Below are 18,143 nucleotides of genomic sequence, written 5' to 3'. Positions count from 1 at the left end.
GTTTGAAGTCTGCTTTGGCAAATATGAGAAGAGCCAGTGCTCCTTGCATTTGGCTTCCATTTGTATGAAATGGAAATACCATTTTCTATCCTTTCATTCTGAGAGTCTCTTTGAATGTGATGTTTTTTTCTAACACAAACATACAGTTGTGTCTTGATATTTTCCTTCAGTATTCCACTTAATGTCTTTTAATTGAATCGTGAAGCCTATTTGCATTCAGTGTAAATGGTAGACAGGTATGTATTTTTTTCATGGTACTTTGCTTTCTTTTAACATTGGATTCACTCATAATTCACAGTTGCTTACCTACTCTAGTGACATTTATTCTTTCGCATGCTCTATTTTTTTAATCTTTTTTATATGTAGGATTTCTTTGATTACCTTCAGCAGTGCTGGCTTAAATGGTCATGAATTGTTTTAGTTTTGTCCCATGAAAGTGGTTTATGGGTTTTGATTGTTTCCTGCTAGTTTGCTGCATTTGTTCATGAGTTTCAGAAGTTTTCAGGTGCAGTTTCTTGGGTCTTATAAACTGAGAATCATGTCGTTGTGAAATAGAGCATAGTGTTAGGTCTTCTTTTCCTGGATGTAGGCCTCTTCTTTCTCTTTTGTGGATAACAGCTCTGGCTAGAGTGACAAAGAAGTATTTTGAACAGAAGTGGTAAGAGCAGGCATCCCTGACATTTTCCAGTTTTTAGAAGGAATGCTTTCAGTTTGTCTTTATATAGAATGAGGTTGGCCTTGGTTTTAGTATAAGTATATTTCACAATATTGTGGTATGTTTTTACTCTTCCTGGTTTCTTGTGTTTTAACTTTTATTTTGTTAAATGATTTTTCTGCATCTATTGAGATAGTCATGATATTCATGTCTTTTTGTGTCATGATATGGTAAATGATAAGGGTTGTTTTCCCTATGTTCAGCCAACATTCCATCCCTAGAGTGCAACCCACTTGCTTGTAGTGGACTTCTTTTTCATGTGTTTACTATGCAATTTACCAGTATTTTTTAAGAACATTTCCTTATATATTTTTTCTGCTTAATTGATATTTTTAAATACACAACAGCAGTATGCATTACTATTCTTATTACACATATAGAGCACAATTTTTCACATCTTTGTATATAAAGTACGTTCATGCCAATTCCTGTCTTTATACATGTACTTTGTTTTTTTGTATTATAAGTCTTATTATTCATGTGTACCATAATTTTTCATATCTCTGTATATAAAGTAAGTTGACACCCAATTTGTGCCTTCATTCATGTACTTTAAATAATAATGTCCATCACATTCCACCATCCTTGCTAATCCCCTGCCCTCTCCCTTTCTCTCCCACCTCTCTTCCCTATCTAGAATGCATCTATTCCACCCAAGGTCCCTCTACCTACCCCGCTATGAGTCAGCCTCCTTATATCAGAGAAAACATTCAGCATTTGTTTTTTGGGGGATTTGCTAACTTAGTTAACATTACCTTGTCTAATGCCATCCATTACCTGTAAATGTCATGATTTTATTCTTTTATTGCTGAGTAATATTCCATTGTGTATGCCACACTTTTTTTATCCATTCATCCACTGAAGGGCATCTAGGTTGGATCCACAGTTTAGCTTTGGTGTATTGTGCTGCTATAAACATTGATGTGCCTTGTCCCTGTAGTATGCTGTTTAAAACAAAACAAACCAAATTTCCCTTTATGTACATTAGGATTATTGGCCTGAAGTTTTGTTTCCTTGATGTGTCTTTGTTTGATTTTGGAATCAGCGTGATTCTAACTTCATAGAGGAGTTTGGATGCGTCACCTCCATTTTTTTCTTCATAGAATACTTTGAAGAGGATTGATGGTAATTCTTCATTGAAGGTCTGGTTGAAATCCATTGAGATCCCATTGTGTGCTTTTGCTTTTCATTGTGGCTGGGCTTTGAATAGTATCTTCTATTTCATAGTTTGAAATTGATCTTTTTAATTTTCTATGTTGTCAAGGCTCAGTTTGGGTAGGTAATCTTAATGTAGAAATTTCTCAATGTCTTTATGATTTTCTATGTGATTGGAGTATAAGTTTTGCAAATATTTTCTGATTAGCCTCTCTATTCCAATCTAAAGTTGTCTGTTTGATATTTACTTATACATCATAAACTTTAGACAATTGTATTTTTTCTTCTTTCTCTAATAAGCATGGCTTAAGGTTTATCCATTTTATCTTATTTTTTTAAAAGACCAACTTTTTGTATCATTGTTGTTTTAGAAACTGTTTTGTTGTTTCCATTTCATTGATCTTGCCTCTGATTTTAATTCTTTCCCATCTTGTGCTGCGTTTAGTGTTGATTTGTTCTTCTTTTTCTATTACTTAGGTTATTTATTTGGGGAGTTTCTATTCTTGTAATGAATTAAATCAGTGTTCTGAGCTCTCCTCATTGAACCACCTTCATAATGCCTCTGAGTTTTGGGATATGTTGTGTCTCTATTCTCACTTACTTTTAAGTATTATATTTCGTCCATGATGTCTTCTGCTATCCTTCGGTCAATCAGTTGCATGCATTTAGTTTATATTTCTTGGAGAAGCTTTTATTTTTTATTATGTTGTTGCTTTCTAATTTCATTCTATGATGATCTGATGGGATGCACGGTAAGTTTCCAATTATTTGGATGGACTGAGAGATGCTTTGTGGCCTCAGATGTGGTCTATTTTATAAAATGATCTGTGTGTTGCTGAGAAGAACCTTTATGTAATGCTTGCTCATTACACTTATCATGTTTTTTTTTCTTCCTAGACTTTCTGTGAAGAAAATGGAGAAGTTCGTAAATATTTTTGGCCATCCAAGAATGATGGTAATCTCTTTGGTGACTTTCCATTCTTGTACTGTTTATTGACTTGAAATTACAGAGAGTTTCATGTGTATTTTACTTTTTTTTTTCATGAAAGCAAAATGTGACCAGGACAAGGAAGAAAATCAAGCCTCACATGACAACAATGATTCTGATAAAGGAGCAGAATGTACATTTTGGACTGCTCCTGCCAGAAGAATCAAAGTCAAGAGCTTGCATGGTACTCCTCCTTCGTCACCTGACACGAAGGTAAGGCTCCTCGTAACAAATTTTTCCCACTCCCCCTTTTTAACATATCATCCTCCATATCCTTATAATGGTGATACTGATCCTAAAAAGAAATATAAGGCCCCTAGTAGTTCACAATAGCAAATGAGTATAGCACCAAGAAAGAATTATGTGCAGGATTGAGATTTGTAGATGTTGGTAGAAGGAAAGATTGTCATGTACGCTGTTGTGGAGGGAAAGAAGTGGAAAGAAACCAAATTAATAGCTGAAAGGTGAATTTGATGGTTAAAAGGCAGAAAAATAGGAAGTAGTCTTTAATGAAGAGCAATGTAACTATGTAGATTGAATGAGAGAGTGAACACAAAGGATGTACTGCAAAAAACAGAATTAGTGAAGTTAAGGATAGCAGTAACTGTAGACAAGGGTCTTCTGAAACACTTGAAATTCATTTTAACTAATAACTGAAAGACATATAAATCTCACATATTTAAAATTTATGGAGTACTGAAATAGTTCCGACATGGAAAAGTGGGTGAGTAGAATTCTGGAATCAGTGAAGGTCTTTCCATGTGTGACATTTAAGTGGACCCATCAAGGAAGGGAAGGGGCCAGCACCATAAAGGTCTAGGAGAGGACTATGTTCTCTCCAGAGAGAACACTTGTCTACCATTCATCTGCGAATATTCTGGAGGGATTGGAAACAGGGTGTGAGATAACATCACCACGATCATTTTATGACTGTGAAATATAAGAACACATTCAAATATATGCTTACACATTTTAGATACTTAATAAATTTCATCACTTCCCTTCTTAGTAAGAGTTCAAATAATTATTTCATCTTAGTACTAATGAAAATGATTAAGATAGTTATAGTTTTGGACCTGTACACCTTTGTTATACAGAATAGAGGGTTTCACTGTGGCATATTTTCATATGTTTATAAGTTAGTGTGAAGCATATCACTCCCAAAATATAGTCCTAGCATCTCCTCCTCCTTCAGTTTTCTCTCTTCTCCCTTTTCACTAATTGTCTTCTCTCAAATTTGGTGATGAACCTTTCCACTAATGACATGTTTCTTTCTGTATCTGGCTTATTTGGTTCAATAGGGTGCTGTCCAGTTCGATCAATTTTTCTGCTACATGACACAATTCTTAGGCCTGAAAACTAGTCCATTGTGTGTACACTAACTATGGTTTTTCTGTAAATAGTGGGGCATGTTATTGCTGGGCCAATTGATATTTGTGTTTTTAATTTTAGGAGTAACCTCCTAATTATAGTGGGTGTCATAATATGCATCCTCACCAATAATGTTGATGAATTCCTATTCCCCAATCATCATTGGTGTTTATTTCTTGAATTCTTGAATATTGCCTTTCTGAATGGGGTAAGATAGACTCTGAATTGAATTTTGATTTGCATGTCCCTGATGGCTAAAGACAGTGAATAGCACTTCATATAGAAGCTGAGCAATTATACATTTTCCTTGGTGAATTCTCTGTTTATGTTGCATTGATTAAATGGGTTGTTTGCATTTCCAGTGCTGAATTTCTTACTTGTTTATATATTTAATATACCAATCCTTTATCAGAGATTAGCCAGCAAGGATTGTCCTCTATGCTATAAACTTTCTCCTCACTATATTGGTGGGTCCCTTTGGTCTTATGAAAATTTTATTTTGATGCACTTCTGTTTGTGTCTTTGTGCTATTATTTCCTCTGCTCTAATATTTCTGCTAATAAAGCCTTAGTCTGTGGTATATGAGGAGATGTTTCCCTGGATTACCTAGAAGCATTGGCAGCATTTCTATTACTCATGTTTTGTATCCATTTTGTGTTGTCTTGTGCATGGGGAGATATAGAGATCTATATCCATTATTCAACATATGGATATCCATTTTAACCAATACCATGTGTTTTTCTATAAAGTGCCTTATGGTTGAACATAAGTTGAGTTCATTGTGATATAATCATACATGCATTTTGTTGGCACCATTTCAGACCCGAGTTCCTCCCTTTCCTTTCTCTCCTCCCTAGCCTTCCTCTCCTCTACTGGACACCCTTCCACTCCTTTATTTTTAATTTTTTATCAGTGCTTATTGAGATACATAAAGGTGAAGGTCACCATAATACACTTCCACATGCACGTCGAGTAATTATGTCACATTCATTGCCTATTCCCTCCATGAATCTAACCTTTCTACTTCCCCATCAATCATTTTCTATTTCACTAATCTTCCCTTAACTTCGTGATATCCACTCCACTATTGTTTTTCCTAGGTTGCTTTAGCTTTTGCCTATGAGAGAAAACTTTTCTTTGCTTGGTTTTCTCATTTGTCTTATTGCATTTTGTATGACATTCCCAATTCCATCTATTTATTGGCTCATGGCTAAATCTCATTGGAAAAGACAGAGTAAAACTTTTCTATGTATATATATACCACATTTATATTCCATTCATTATGTCTTGGCTACTGTGTGTTGTTTTGCTATAGACATTGATGTATTTGTATCCCTATTGGTCTGCTGATTTTTCCACTTTGGACATATAACTGATGAGTATATGTCCACATGGTGGTTTCAATCACAGATTTTTGAGAAATCTCCATTCTCCCTCCCAAAGGGTTTGCACTAACTTGTGGTCCCACCAACAATGTATGAGTGTACCTTTTCCCCACATTCTCACCAACATTTATTGTCTATATTCTTGGTGTTTAACATTCTAACTGAATTCAGAGGAAAATCTCTGTGTAGTTTTGACTTGCGATGTATCCTTGATTAGTAGATACTTAGATCATTTTTTCTTACTTATTTGATCTTTGGTGTTTCTTCTTTTGAAAAATGTTTTTTCAGTTATTATTAATTGACTTAATTGTATTTATGGCATTAAGTGTTTTGTATTGTTTGAATATTCTTATTAATGCCCTCTCAGATGAGTTGTAGACAGATTTTATCCTCTTCTATAGATTTTTCTCTTTACTCTCTTTATCATTTCTTTTATTGCTTGGACTTTTTTTTTTTAAAGAAAAAAAAGCTTTCTTTTCCCATGCATTTGTTGTTGGCATTTCTGTCCAGGAATCAGATGACTGCAGATTTGTGGATTTGTCGCTGTGTCTTCAGTCAGTTCTGATTGTTTTAATGCCAGGGTCATGTGTTTTCCTATCTATTGCTCTGTGTTATGCTTTGAAATTGTGTACTGTAGTGCATTCTGCATTGCTCTTATGTTTCAAGTTTTCATTTTCAATTTTTGGTCTTTTTTTCAATGATATGAATTTCAGGATAATTTTTTCCAGTTCCATGAACACACCATCAGAGGTTTGATAGAAATTGCATAAAATCTGTGAATCACTTTCTTAATACAGATATGTTCCCAACATTAAATCTGCTTTTTTGTATATTAGATGTTTCTCTATTTTATGATGTCTCTTTTTTTTCTTACTGAAACTTCTTCAATTTCATTTTATGATTTTGCCATTTGACACTTTAGATTGGATTATGCCTATGCATGATTTTGCTTCTACTAAATGGAGATGTTATCCCTATTTCAGTCTCAGTGGGGTTGTTTGTATTGCATACATATATTATGCATGTTTGTATTTTGAAGTTGTTTTCAGAGAGTTTGCTAAAGTTCTATATCCCATCTTAACTTCTTCTGGCAGAGACTTTAGGATCTTCTAAAAGAAGATCACATAATCTGTACATAGGGATAATTTGACTTCTTTTAATTTTCTTACCTTGTCTAATTGCTGTGTCTACAATTTCAGGGGCTCTGGTGAAATGCGAAATCTGGTGAACATGCACACCTCATTCTTATTTCTGATTTTAGAGGCAATGCTGTAGATTTTTCTCCATTCAGTTTGCCCTTTACTTTGGATTTGGAATATATAGAGTTTGTAATACGATAGGAAGTTCTTGCTGTACTCTGTTTGCTAAGACATCTCATGAAGGACTGTTGAATTTTGTCAGAGGCTTCTTCTATATCTATTGAGGTCATCATGAGACTTTTGTCTTGTGTCTCTGTGGTTTTCTGCAATTATTGATTTGCATGTGTTGAACCATTTTGCATTCTTCTAATTAATCCAATTTTATGTTGTTGTATGATGCTTACAATGTGTTATTCGAATTATTTTAATTAATTCCATGAGGGTTTTGCAAATATCTTCCTCAAGAATATTATTAAAATTTTTCTTTTCTTGTTTTGTTCTTATGCAGTTTTCCTAAAAGAGTGATATTGCCTCCATGATATTGCCCTCCTAGAATGCATTTGCCAGTGTCCTTCATTTCTATCACATGTAGTCTTTGGGGGAGTAGCTGTGTTAGTTCTCATCCGATGGTCTGGCAAAATTCAGCCATGAATCTCTCTGGTACTCGCATTTTTTGAAAGGCTTTTCATAACTGCTTCAATATAATGTCATATTATTGGTCTGCTTAAATTTCCAGTTATTCTCTTGAATCAATTTTTGTAGATCATATATAGAGAGAGACATTTATCTACTACTTCCACATATTCTAAATTTCATAATGTAAATCATCCTAACATTCTCTGGATTTCTTGGCATTTAACTTTTCAATGTAGTCCTTAATATTCCTCAGGATTTCAGAAAGGTGTGTTGTAAGATCCACTTCATTTGTCTTAAATTTATTCATTTATATCTTCTCTCTCTTTACTTGGTTTGGTTTGGTGCAGGCTTTATCAATCTTGTTTATCTTTTCAAAAACCAACTCTTGGTTCCATTGATCCTTTGTATTTTTTCAAACATTTTCCATTTTATTAATTTTATACTAATATTTATCATTCCTTTGTTTCTACTGGAATTGGAGTTGGATTGTTCTTGTTTCCCTAAGTCCTGGAGATTCCAATGTAGTTCATTTAGTTGAGATCCCTCTTATTTTTTATGGTATGCAGCCACATTTATAACTTTCCATCTTAGCACTGCTTTCATTGTACCCTATAGATCTGGATTGTGTTTCTCTTTTTAATTGATTTTATGGGTCTTTTAATATTTCCCTGACCTGATTTGTGGATGAGCCATACATTGGGTAAAAGTGTATTGCTCATTCTCTAAGAAGGTGTACTGTTTCTGTGTTTTTTTGGTCTCAGTTTGAAATATTATTTTAATATCATCAGATGATATGTGAGGAATTGCTTTGTGTATATGCTAGGAATAGCCTTTATAGCCTACTCTGGAACCTGTTTATGAGAACATTCTATGAGAATGGTGAATATTCTACTATTATCTGAGTAAATATTCTGTAGACATTTTAAAGTCCTTTTCATCAAATGTACGCCTGAAGTCTGTAATTTTTGTTGATTTTTTTTTTTCTGGATGATCACTATATTTGTTAGAGTGATCAATTGAAGTGACCCACACTTATGAAATTGGTGTCATCTGTTTTTTCACTTTAAAAATATTTTTGCATGAAATTAGGGACACTGATATCTTTACAGCCATTAAAACTTCTTGTTGGATTATTCCTTTTACCAGTAGGTAGTAATCTCCTTGTCATGTCTGGTTCTTTGTGGTTTGAAGTCTGCTTTGGCAAATATGAGAAGAGCCAGTGCTCCTTGCATTTGGCTTCCATTTGTATGAAATGGAAATACCATTTTCTATCCTTTCATTCTGAGAGTCTCTTTGAATGTGATGTTTTTTTCTAACACAAACATACAGTTGTGTCTTGATATTTTCCTTCAGTATTCCACTTAATGTCTTTTAATTGAATCGTGAAGCCTATTTGCATTCAGTGTAAATGGTAGACAGGTATGTATTTTTTTCATGGTACTTTGCTTTCTTTTAACATTGGATTCACTCATAATTCACAGTTGCTTACCTACTCTAGTGACATTTATTCTTTCGCATGCTCTATTTTTTTAATCTTTTTTATATGTAGGATTTCTTTGATTACCTTCAGCAGTGCTGGCTTAAATGGTCATGAATTGTTTTAGTTTTGTCCCATGAAAGTGGTTTATGGGTTTTGATTGTTTCCTGCTAGTTTGCTGCATTTGTTCATGAGTTTCAGAAGTTTTCAGGTGCAGTTTCTTGGGTCTTATAAACTGAGAATCATGTCGTTGTGAAATAGAGCATAGTGTTAGGTCTTCTTTTCCTGGATGTAGGCCTCTTCTTTCTCTTTTGTGGATAACAGCTCTGGCTAGAGTGACAAAGAAGTATTTTGAACAGAAGTGGTAAGAGCAGGCATCCCTGACATTTTCCAGTTTTTAGAAGGAATGCTTTCAGTTTGTCTTTATATAGAATGAGGTTGGCCTTGGTTTTAGTATAAGTATATTTCACAATATTGTGGTATGTTTTTACTCTTCCTGGTTTCTTGTGTTTTAACTTTTATTTTGTTAAATGATTTTTCTGCATCTATTGAGATAGTCATGATATTCATGTCTTTTTGTGTCATGATATGGTAAATGATAAGGGTTGTTTTCCCTATGTTCAGCCAACATTCCATCCCTAGAGTGCAACCCACTTGCTTGTAGTGGACTTCTTTTTCATGTGTTTACTATGCAATTTACCAGTATTTTTTAAGAACATTTCCTTATATATTTTTTCTGCTTAATTGATATTTTTAAATACACAACAGCAGTATGCATTACTATTCTTATTACACATATAGAGCACAATTTTTCACATCTTTGTATATAAAGTACGTTCATGCCAATTCCTGTCTTTATACATGTACTTTGTTTTTTTGTATTATAAGTCTTATTATTCATGTGTACCATAATTTTTCATATCTCTGTATATAAAGTAAGTTGACACCCAATTTGTGCCTTCATTCATGTACTTTAAATAATAATGTCCATCACATTCCACCATCCTTGCTAATCCCCTGCCCTCTCCCTTTCTCTCCCACCTCTCTTCCCTATCTAGAATGCATCTATTCCACCCAAGGTCCCTCTACCTACCCCGCTATGAGTCAGCCTCCTTATATCAGAGAAAACATTCAGCATTTGTTTTTTGGGGGGATTTGCTAACTTAGTTAACATTACCTTGTCTAATGCCATCCATTACCTGTAAATGTCATGATTTTATTCTTTTATTGCTGAGTAATATTCCATTGTGTATGCCACACTTTTTTTATCCATTCATCCACTGAAGGGCATCTAGGTTGGATCCACAGTTTAGCTTTGGTGTATTGTGCTGCTATAAACATTGATGTGCCTTGTCCCTGTAGTATGCTGTTTAAAACAAAACAAACCAAATTTCCCTTTATGTACATTAGGATTATTGGCCTGAAGTTTTGTTTCCTTGATGTGTCTTTGTTTGATTTTGGAATCAGCGTGATTCTAACTTCATAGAGGAGTTTGGATGCGTCACCTCCATTTTTTTCTTCATAGAATACTTTGAAGAGGATTGATGGTAATTCTTCATTGAAGGTCTGGTTGAAATCCATTGAGATCCCATTGTGTGCTTTTGCTTTTCATTGTGGCTGGGCTTTGAATAGTATCTTCTATTTCATAGTTTGAAATTGATCTTTTTAATTTTCTATGTTGTCAAGGCTCAGTTTGGGTAGGTAATCTTAATGTAGAAATTTCTCATTGTCTTTATGATTTTCTATGTGATTGGAGTATAAGTTTTGCAAATATTTTCTGATTAGCCTCTCTATTCCAATCTAAAGTTGTCTGTTTGATATTTACTTATACATCATAAACTTTAGACAATTGTATTTTTTCTTCTTTCTCTAATAAGCATGGCTTAAGGTTTATCCATTTTATCTTATTTTTTTAAAAGACCAACTTTTTGTATCATTGTTGTTTTAGAAACTGTTTTGTTGTTTCCATTTCATTGATCTTGCCTCTGATTTTAATTCTTTCCCATCTTGTGCTGCGTTTAGTGTTGATTTGTTCTTCTTTTTCTATTACTTAGGTTATTTATTTGGGGAGTTTCTATTCTTGTAATGAATTAAATCAGTGTTCTGAGCTCTCCTCATTGAACCACCTTCATAATGCCTCTGAGTTTTGGGATATGTTGTGTCTCTATTCTCACTTACTTTTAAGTATTATATTTCGTCCATGATGTCTTCTGCTATCCTTCGGTCAATCAGTTGCATGCATTTAGTTTATATTTCTTGGAGAAGCTTTTATTTTTTATTATGTTGTTGCTTTCTAATTTCATTCTATGATGATCTGATGGGATGCACGGTAAGTTTCCAATTATTTGGATGGACTGAGAGATGCTTTGTGGCCTCAGATGTGGTCTATTTTATAAAATGATCTGTGTGTTGCTGAGAAGAACCTTTATGTAATGCTTGCTCATTACACTTATCATGTTTTTTTTTCTTCCTAGACTTTCTGTGAAGAAAATGGAGAAGTTCGTAAATATTTTTGGCCATCCAAGAATGATGGTAATCTCTTTGGTGACTTTCCATTCTTGTACTGTTTATTGACTTGAAATTACAGAGAGTTTCATGTGTATTTTACTTTTTTTTTTCATGAAAGCAAAATGTGACCAGGACAAGGAAGAAAATCAAGCCTCACATGACAACAATGATTCTGATAAAGGAGCAGAATGTACATTTTGGACTGCTCCTGCCAGAAGAATCAAAGTCAAGAGCTTGCATGGTACTCCTCCTTCGTCACCTGACACGAAGGTAAGGCTCCTCGTAACAAATTTTTCCCACTCCCCCTTTTTAACATATCATCCTCCATATCCTTATAATGGTGATACTGATCCTAAAAAGAAATATAAGGCCCCTAGTAGTTCACAATAGCAAATGAGTATAGCACCAAGAAAGAATTATGTGCAGGATTGAGATTTGTAGATGTTGGTAAAAGGAAAGATTTTCATGTACGCTGTTGAGGAAGGAAAGAAGTAGAAAGAAAACCAAATGAATAGCTGAAAGCTAGGTGAATCTTAAGGTTAGAAGGCAAAAAAATATGAAGTAGTCTTTAAAGAAGAGCAACATAACTGTGTAGATTGAATAAGAGAGTGAACACAAAGGATATACTGCAAACAACAAAATTAGAGAAGTGAAGATTAGCAGGAACTGTAGACAAGAGTCTATTGAAACACTTGAAATTCATTTCAACTAAGAAGTGAAAGAAATATAATTTGTCTTTCTAGTTTTAGGAGTAACCACACCCTCCTGATTTCCATAGTGTCTGTGATAATATTCATCCTCATAGATGAATTCTAGATAGGGCAGAGGAGTGGGAGGGAAAAGGAGAGGGCAGGGCATTAGCAAGGTTGGTGGAATGTGATAGATATCATTATCCAAAGTACAAGTATAAAGGCATGAATTGGTGTCAACCTACTTTATATACAACTAGAGATATGAAAAATTGTACTGTATATGTGTAATAAGAATTGTGATGCATTCTGCTGTCATTTATTTAAAAAATCAACAAAAAGTAATATTCATCCTCAACAATAATGTTGAAGAATTCCTATTCCCCATATTATCATTGTAGTTTATTTCTTGTATTCTTAAATATTGCCTTTCTGAATGGGGTAAGATAGACTCTGAATTGAAATTGATTTGCATGTCCCTGATGGCTAAAGACAGTGAATAGCACTTCATATAAATGCTGAGCAATTATACATTTTCCTTTGTGACCTCTCTGTTCATGTGCCATTGATTAAATGGGTTGTTTTTATTTCCAGTGCTGAATTTCAGTCTTATTTTATACTTATTATACCAGTCCTTTGTCAAAGATTAACCAGCAAGGATTTTCCTCCATGCAATAAACTTTCTCCTTACTCTGTTAATAGTTTCCTTTGCTCTTCTGAAGATTTTATTTGAGTGCACTTCTGTTTGTGTCTTTTTGCTATTATTTCCTCTGCTATAATATTCCTGTTCGTAAAGCCTTAGTCTAGTTATATGATGATATATTTCCCCGGATTATCTAGAAGCATTAGCAGCACATCTACTCTGAATCCATATTTTGTATCTGCTTTGTGTTGTCTTGTGCATGGGGAGATATAGAGATCTATATCATTCTTCAACATATGGATATCCAGTTTAACAATACCATGTGTTTTTCTATAAAGTGCCTTATGGTTGAATATGAGTTGAGCTCATTGTGATATAATCATACATGCATTTTGTTGGTACCATTTCAGACCCGGGTTCCTCCCTTTCCTTTTTCTCCCCCCTCACCTTCCTCTCCTCTACTAGATACCTTTACACTCATTTAATAAAAATAAAAATTTTTAATCAGTGTTTATTGAGATACATAAAAGTGGAGCTCACCATGGTATACTTACACATGGACGTCAAGTAATTATGTCACATTCATTGCACATTCCCTCTAGGAATCTAACCTTTCTCCTTCCCCATCAGTCATTTTCTACTTCACTAATCTTCCCTTAACTTCATGATATCCATTCCACCATTGTTCCTCTTCTGTTGCTTTAGCTTTGCTTATGAAAGAAAACTTTTCTGTGCTTGATTTTCTCATTTCACTTATTGCATTTTGTACGACATTCTCCAATTTCATCCATTTATTGGCTCATAGAAAAATCTCATTCAAAAAGACAGAGTAAAAGTTTTCTGTGTATATATACCACATTTATATTCCATTCAGTACGTCTTGGCTACTTGTTTTACTATAGACATTGATGTATTTGTATCCCCATTGGTCTGCTGATTTTACCACTTTGGACAAACACAGAGGAGTATATCTCCACATGGTGGTTTCATTCGCAGTTTTTTGAGAAATCTCCATTCTCCCTCCCAGAGTGTTTGCACTAACTTGTCGTCCCACCAACAATGTGTGAGTGTACCTTTTCTCCAAATTTTCTTCGACCTTTATTGTCTGTATTCTTGATGTTTAACATTCTAACTGAATTCAGAGGAAAATCTCTGTGTACTTTTGACTTGCATTTCCTTGATTACTAGATATTTTGAACATTTTTTTCTTACATATTTAATCATTTATGTTTCTTCTCTTGAGAAATGTTTGCTTAGTTCTTATTCATTGACTTAATTGTGTTCATGATATTAAATGTTTTGTATTCTTTATAAATTCTTATTTATTCCCTCTCAGGGGAGTTGTAGATAAGATTTTCTCCTCTTCTGTAGGTTCCCTCTTCAATCTCTTTATCATTTCCTTTGTTGCCAGGTCCTTTTTCAAGAAACTTTCTTTTTCCATGCATTTGTTCTTGACATTTCTGTCCAGGAATCAGATGACTGCAAATTTGTGGATCTGTCTTTGTGTTTTCAGTCAGTTCTGGTTTGTTTTAATGCCAGGGTCATGCTGTTTTCCTTACTATTGCTCTGTGTTATACTTTGAAATTGTGTATTATATTGCATTCTTCATTGCTCTTATGTTTCAAGTTTTCATTTTCAATTTTTGGTCTTTTTTTCAACCATATGAATTTCAGAATAATTTTTTCAGTTCCATGAATATCATTGGATTTTTGATAGAAATTGCATAAAATCTGTGAATCACTTTCTGAATATAGATATGTTCCCAACATCGTCTGCCTTTTCTTGAATATTAGATGTTATCTATTTTCTGATGATTTCTTTTTCTTCTTCTTTTTGCTCTTGAGACTTCTTTAATTTCATTTTATCATTCTCCCATTTGCCTCTTTGAATTGGATTTACTCCTACATGATTTTGCTTCTACTATAAATGTAGATGTTATCCTAATGTCAGTTTCAGTGTGGTTGTTTTTATTGTATGGATGTATTCTTCATATTTGTATTGTGAAGTTGTTTTTATTCCTAAAATTGCTAAAATTCTATATCCCATCTTAACTTCTTCTGGTAGAGCCTTGAGAATGTTCTCAAAGAGGATCACATGATCTGTACACAATAATTTGACTTCTTTTTATTTACTTTTCCTGTCTAATTGACTTCTTACTTTTTATTCACTTCCTCTTTCTAATTGCTCTGAATAAAATTTCATTGAATACCTTTAAATGTGAGATCTGGTGAACAAGCACACCTCATCCTTAGTTCTGAATCTAGAGAAAATGTCATAGATTTTCCACCATTCAATATGCCCTTTACTTTGGATTTGGAATACACAGCCTTTATAATACTACAGCAAGTTTCTGATGTCCTCTGTTTTAAAAACTTCTCATTAAAGACTGTTGAATTTTGTCAGAGGCTTCTTCTGTCCTGTATCTCTGAGGTATACAGCATTTCTTGATTTCCATTGTTAAACCATTCATGAATTTTATTGTATATAATTATGGAAATATGTTGTTGAAATTGTTTTGCAGTATTTCATGAAGGTTTTTGCAAATATCTTCAAAATGAATATTATTAAATCTATTTCTTTCCCTTTTGTTTTATTATCCAAATTTCCTGTAAGTGTGATTTTACCTCATTGAATGCATTTGCCAGTTTCTTCCCTTTTATATCCCTTGTTATCTTTGGGGGAGCATCGGTGTTGGTTCTTATTGGAAGGTCTGAAACAATTCAGCCATGAATCTCTGTGGTCCTGAGCTTTTGTTTTTGGAAGGCTGATTATTACTAGTTCAATATAATTGCATGCTGCTTGTCTGTTTAGATTTTCAGTATTCTTTTGATTCTATTTTTGTACGTCATACATTTCTAGAACTCTATCCAATTCTTCTACATTTTCTACTTTTTATAATGTAAATTATCCAAATAGTGCTCTGGATTTCCCATTTATTAGCATTTAACTTTTCAATATAGTCCTTAATTGTCTTTGAATTTCAGAAACGTGTCTGTTGTAAGATCCATATTTTTGCCTGTAAATTTATTCATTTGTATTTTCTTTCTCTTTATTCTTTATAGTGTCTCAGTGTTTAGATATGTTGTGTCTTTATTCTCACTTTTAAGTATTCTTAGATATCATCCATGCTGTACTATTATTTACTCTAGAGGTGTTAGAATAGCTTTTATTTTTTATTGTATTGTTACTTTCTAATTTCATTCCATTATCTGATGGCATGCAAGGAACCACGTCTCATGTTTTTGATGTATTAACTGATGCTTTGTGGCCTCATATGTGGTCTGTTTTAGAAAATGATCTGTGCCCTTCAGAGAAGAAAGTGTATGTAAGACTTGCTCATTACAGTTACCATGTTTTTATCATTTTTCCCTTTCTAGACTGTCCATGAAGGGAAAGGAGAAGTTCATAAATATTTTTGGCAATCCAGGAATGATGGTAATCTCTTTGAGACTGCTCATTTTTGTGCTGTTTATCAATTTGAAGTTAGAGAGAATTTCATGAGTGTTTTACTTCTTTTTTTATCATAAAAGGAAAATATGACCAGAATAAGCAAGGAAATCGAACCTTGCTAGACAGCAGTCATTCTGATAATGAAGCAGAAAATGTAGTTTGGAACACTTGTCCAAAAAATATGAAAGTAAAGAGCTTGCATGGTACTCCTCCTACTTCACGTGGCAAGAAGGTAAGATGCATTCTAAGACTTTTTTCCCAGGCCCTGTTAACATATCATCTCCCATATCCTCATAATGGTGACATTGATCCTAGAAAAAAATATAAGGTTCCTACTAGTTCACCATAGCAAATAAGCACAGCACCAAGAAAGACATGTGTCCAGGATTGTGATTCGTAGAAGTTTTGGCGTGTAATCAGTGGTTAGGAATGCTCTTTCAGAAGGAAATAAGTAGAGAGAAAACCAAATGAATACCTAGGTGAATCTGAATGTGAGAAAGGGGAGAAAAATGGGAATTATTCCTGAAAGAAGAATGACATAACTATTTAGATTGAGTGAGAGAGTGAAGACAAAGAGGTAGTACAAACACAACAAGAAGAGTGAAGTTAAGGATAGCTGGAACTGTAGAATAGATTCGTCTGAAACACTTGAAATGCATTTTAATTAAGAAGTGAAAGAAATACAATTCTCACTTCTTTCAAATCTATGAAATACTTGTGTAGTTCCAATGTGCAGAGTTGTGTGAGTGGAATACTGGAATCAGTGAAGATCTTACCATGTGTAACAATTAAGTGGACAAGTCAGGCAGGGAGAGAGCCAGCCTCATAAAAATGTAGCAGGAGAATATTGTGGACAGAGAGAACATTTGTTTACCATTCTTCTTCTCACATTGTGGAGTGGCAGGATCACAGGTGTTAGAAAACATGACCACAGTCATTTTGTGATTCTAAAATATACAAACATATGCATAAATATAACTACACATATTAGATACTTAATAAATTTATTCACTTCCCAACTTATTGAGATTTGGAATAATTATTTTATCTGATCAGTAATGAATTATAGATTGAAAATGATTAAGATGGTCAAAGTTTTGGGACAATGCACATTGGTTTTACAGAATAGAGGGTTTCACTGTGGTATACTTGCATACGTGTATAAGTTAGTTTGAAGCAGGTCACTCACAAAATATTATTCTATGTGTTCTTTTTTTAAATATAAGACATCCTAACATAAAACTAGTAGATTTCTCATTCATTGCCATTAAACGTTCCTTAGTAGTATCAAGTGGTCCGCTGGATTTCAAAAAACTGTTGGTTATAAGAACCACATTTTGGATAGTAAATTATTTCACTTGTTTCTTCTGTCTCTCTCCTTTGGTTACTTTGGTTCAGATTTATAAGACTTGTTTCTCTTCTCAAAAACACAACTCTCTTTTTCATTCATATTCTTTTTCGTTCCTTTGGCATGAATATGTATCATCTGTTCATTTGTCCTGGATTTGGAGTGGGATTGTTCTTGTTTCCCTAAGACCTCGAGTTTCATCTCTAGGCTATATAGTTGAGATCCCTCTGATAAGGTATGTAGCCTTATAAGATATGTAGCCTTATAACTTATATAGTTGAGATCCCTCTGATAAGGTATGTAGCCACATTTATACTTTTCCTCTTTGACTGCATTCATTGTGTGTAGCAGACACTGGGATGTGTTTTTCATTTCAGTTGATTCTAATGATCTATTAATCTTTTTGCTGATTTCTTGGAGGACTGATTCTTCATGCCAAAGTGTATATGGCTCATTGTCTTGTGATTGTGCTCTATCTATCCCTTTTTTTGGTGTGCATTTGAAATGTTATTTGAATGGCATCTGATAATATGAAAGGAATCACTTTGATTTCGGTGTGTACTTGCTAAGAATTGTCTTCATGACCTATATGGAGTCTGTTTTAGAGCAAATTCCATAAGAAGCCTGAGTGCAGCACTT

The 18,143-nt window shown here is 33.8% G+C and overlaps 1 protein-coding gene across 1 annotated transcript in view; it reads left to right on the top strand.

The window, feature by feature from the left end:
* Positions 1–11,188: 11,188 nt before the first annotated feature.
* Positions 11,189–18,143, top strand: part of LOC131424645 (involucrin-like) — a gene marked incomplete at its 3' end in the record, with an annotated part of 40,031 nt that continues 33,076 nt past the window's right edge. The window contains exons 1-4 of the mRNA XM_058583220.1: positions 11,189–11,195; positions 11,493–11,644; positions 16,084–16,141; positions 16,237–16,388. Coding sequence (XP_058439203.1) covers positions 11,189–11,195; positions 11,493–11,644; positions 16,084–16,141; positions 16,237–16,388 — 369 coding nt within the window. The remainder of the gene's footprint in view (positions 11,196–11,492; positions 11,645–16,083; positions 16,142–16,236; positions 16,389–18,143) is intronic.

The sequence above is a fragment of the Marmota monax genome, unplaced genomic scaffold, assembly GCF_021218885.2.
Source record: "Marmota monax isolate L192 unplaced genomic scaffold, Marmota_monax_Labrador192_F-V1.1 WCK01_AAM20220418_F8-fsc00959, whole genome shotgun sequence".
Classification (NCBI taxonomy): domain Eukaryota; kingdom Metazoa; phylum Chordata; class Mammalia; order Rodentia; family Sciuridae; genus Marmota; species Marmota monax.
The sequence above is the reverse complement of the archived record's forward strand: the minus strand, read 5'-3'. Positions and strand labels throughout refer to the sequence as shown.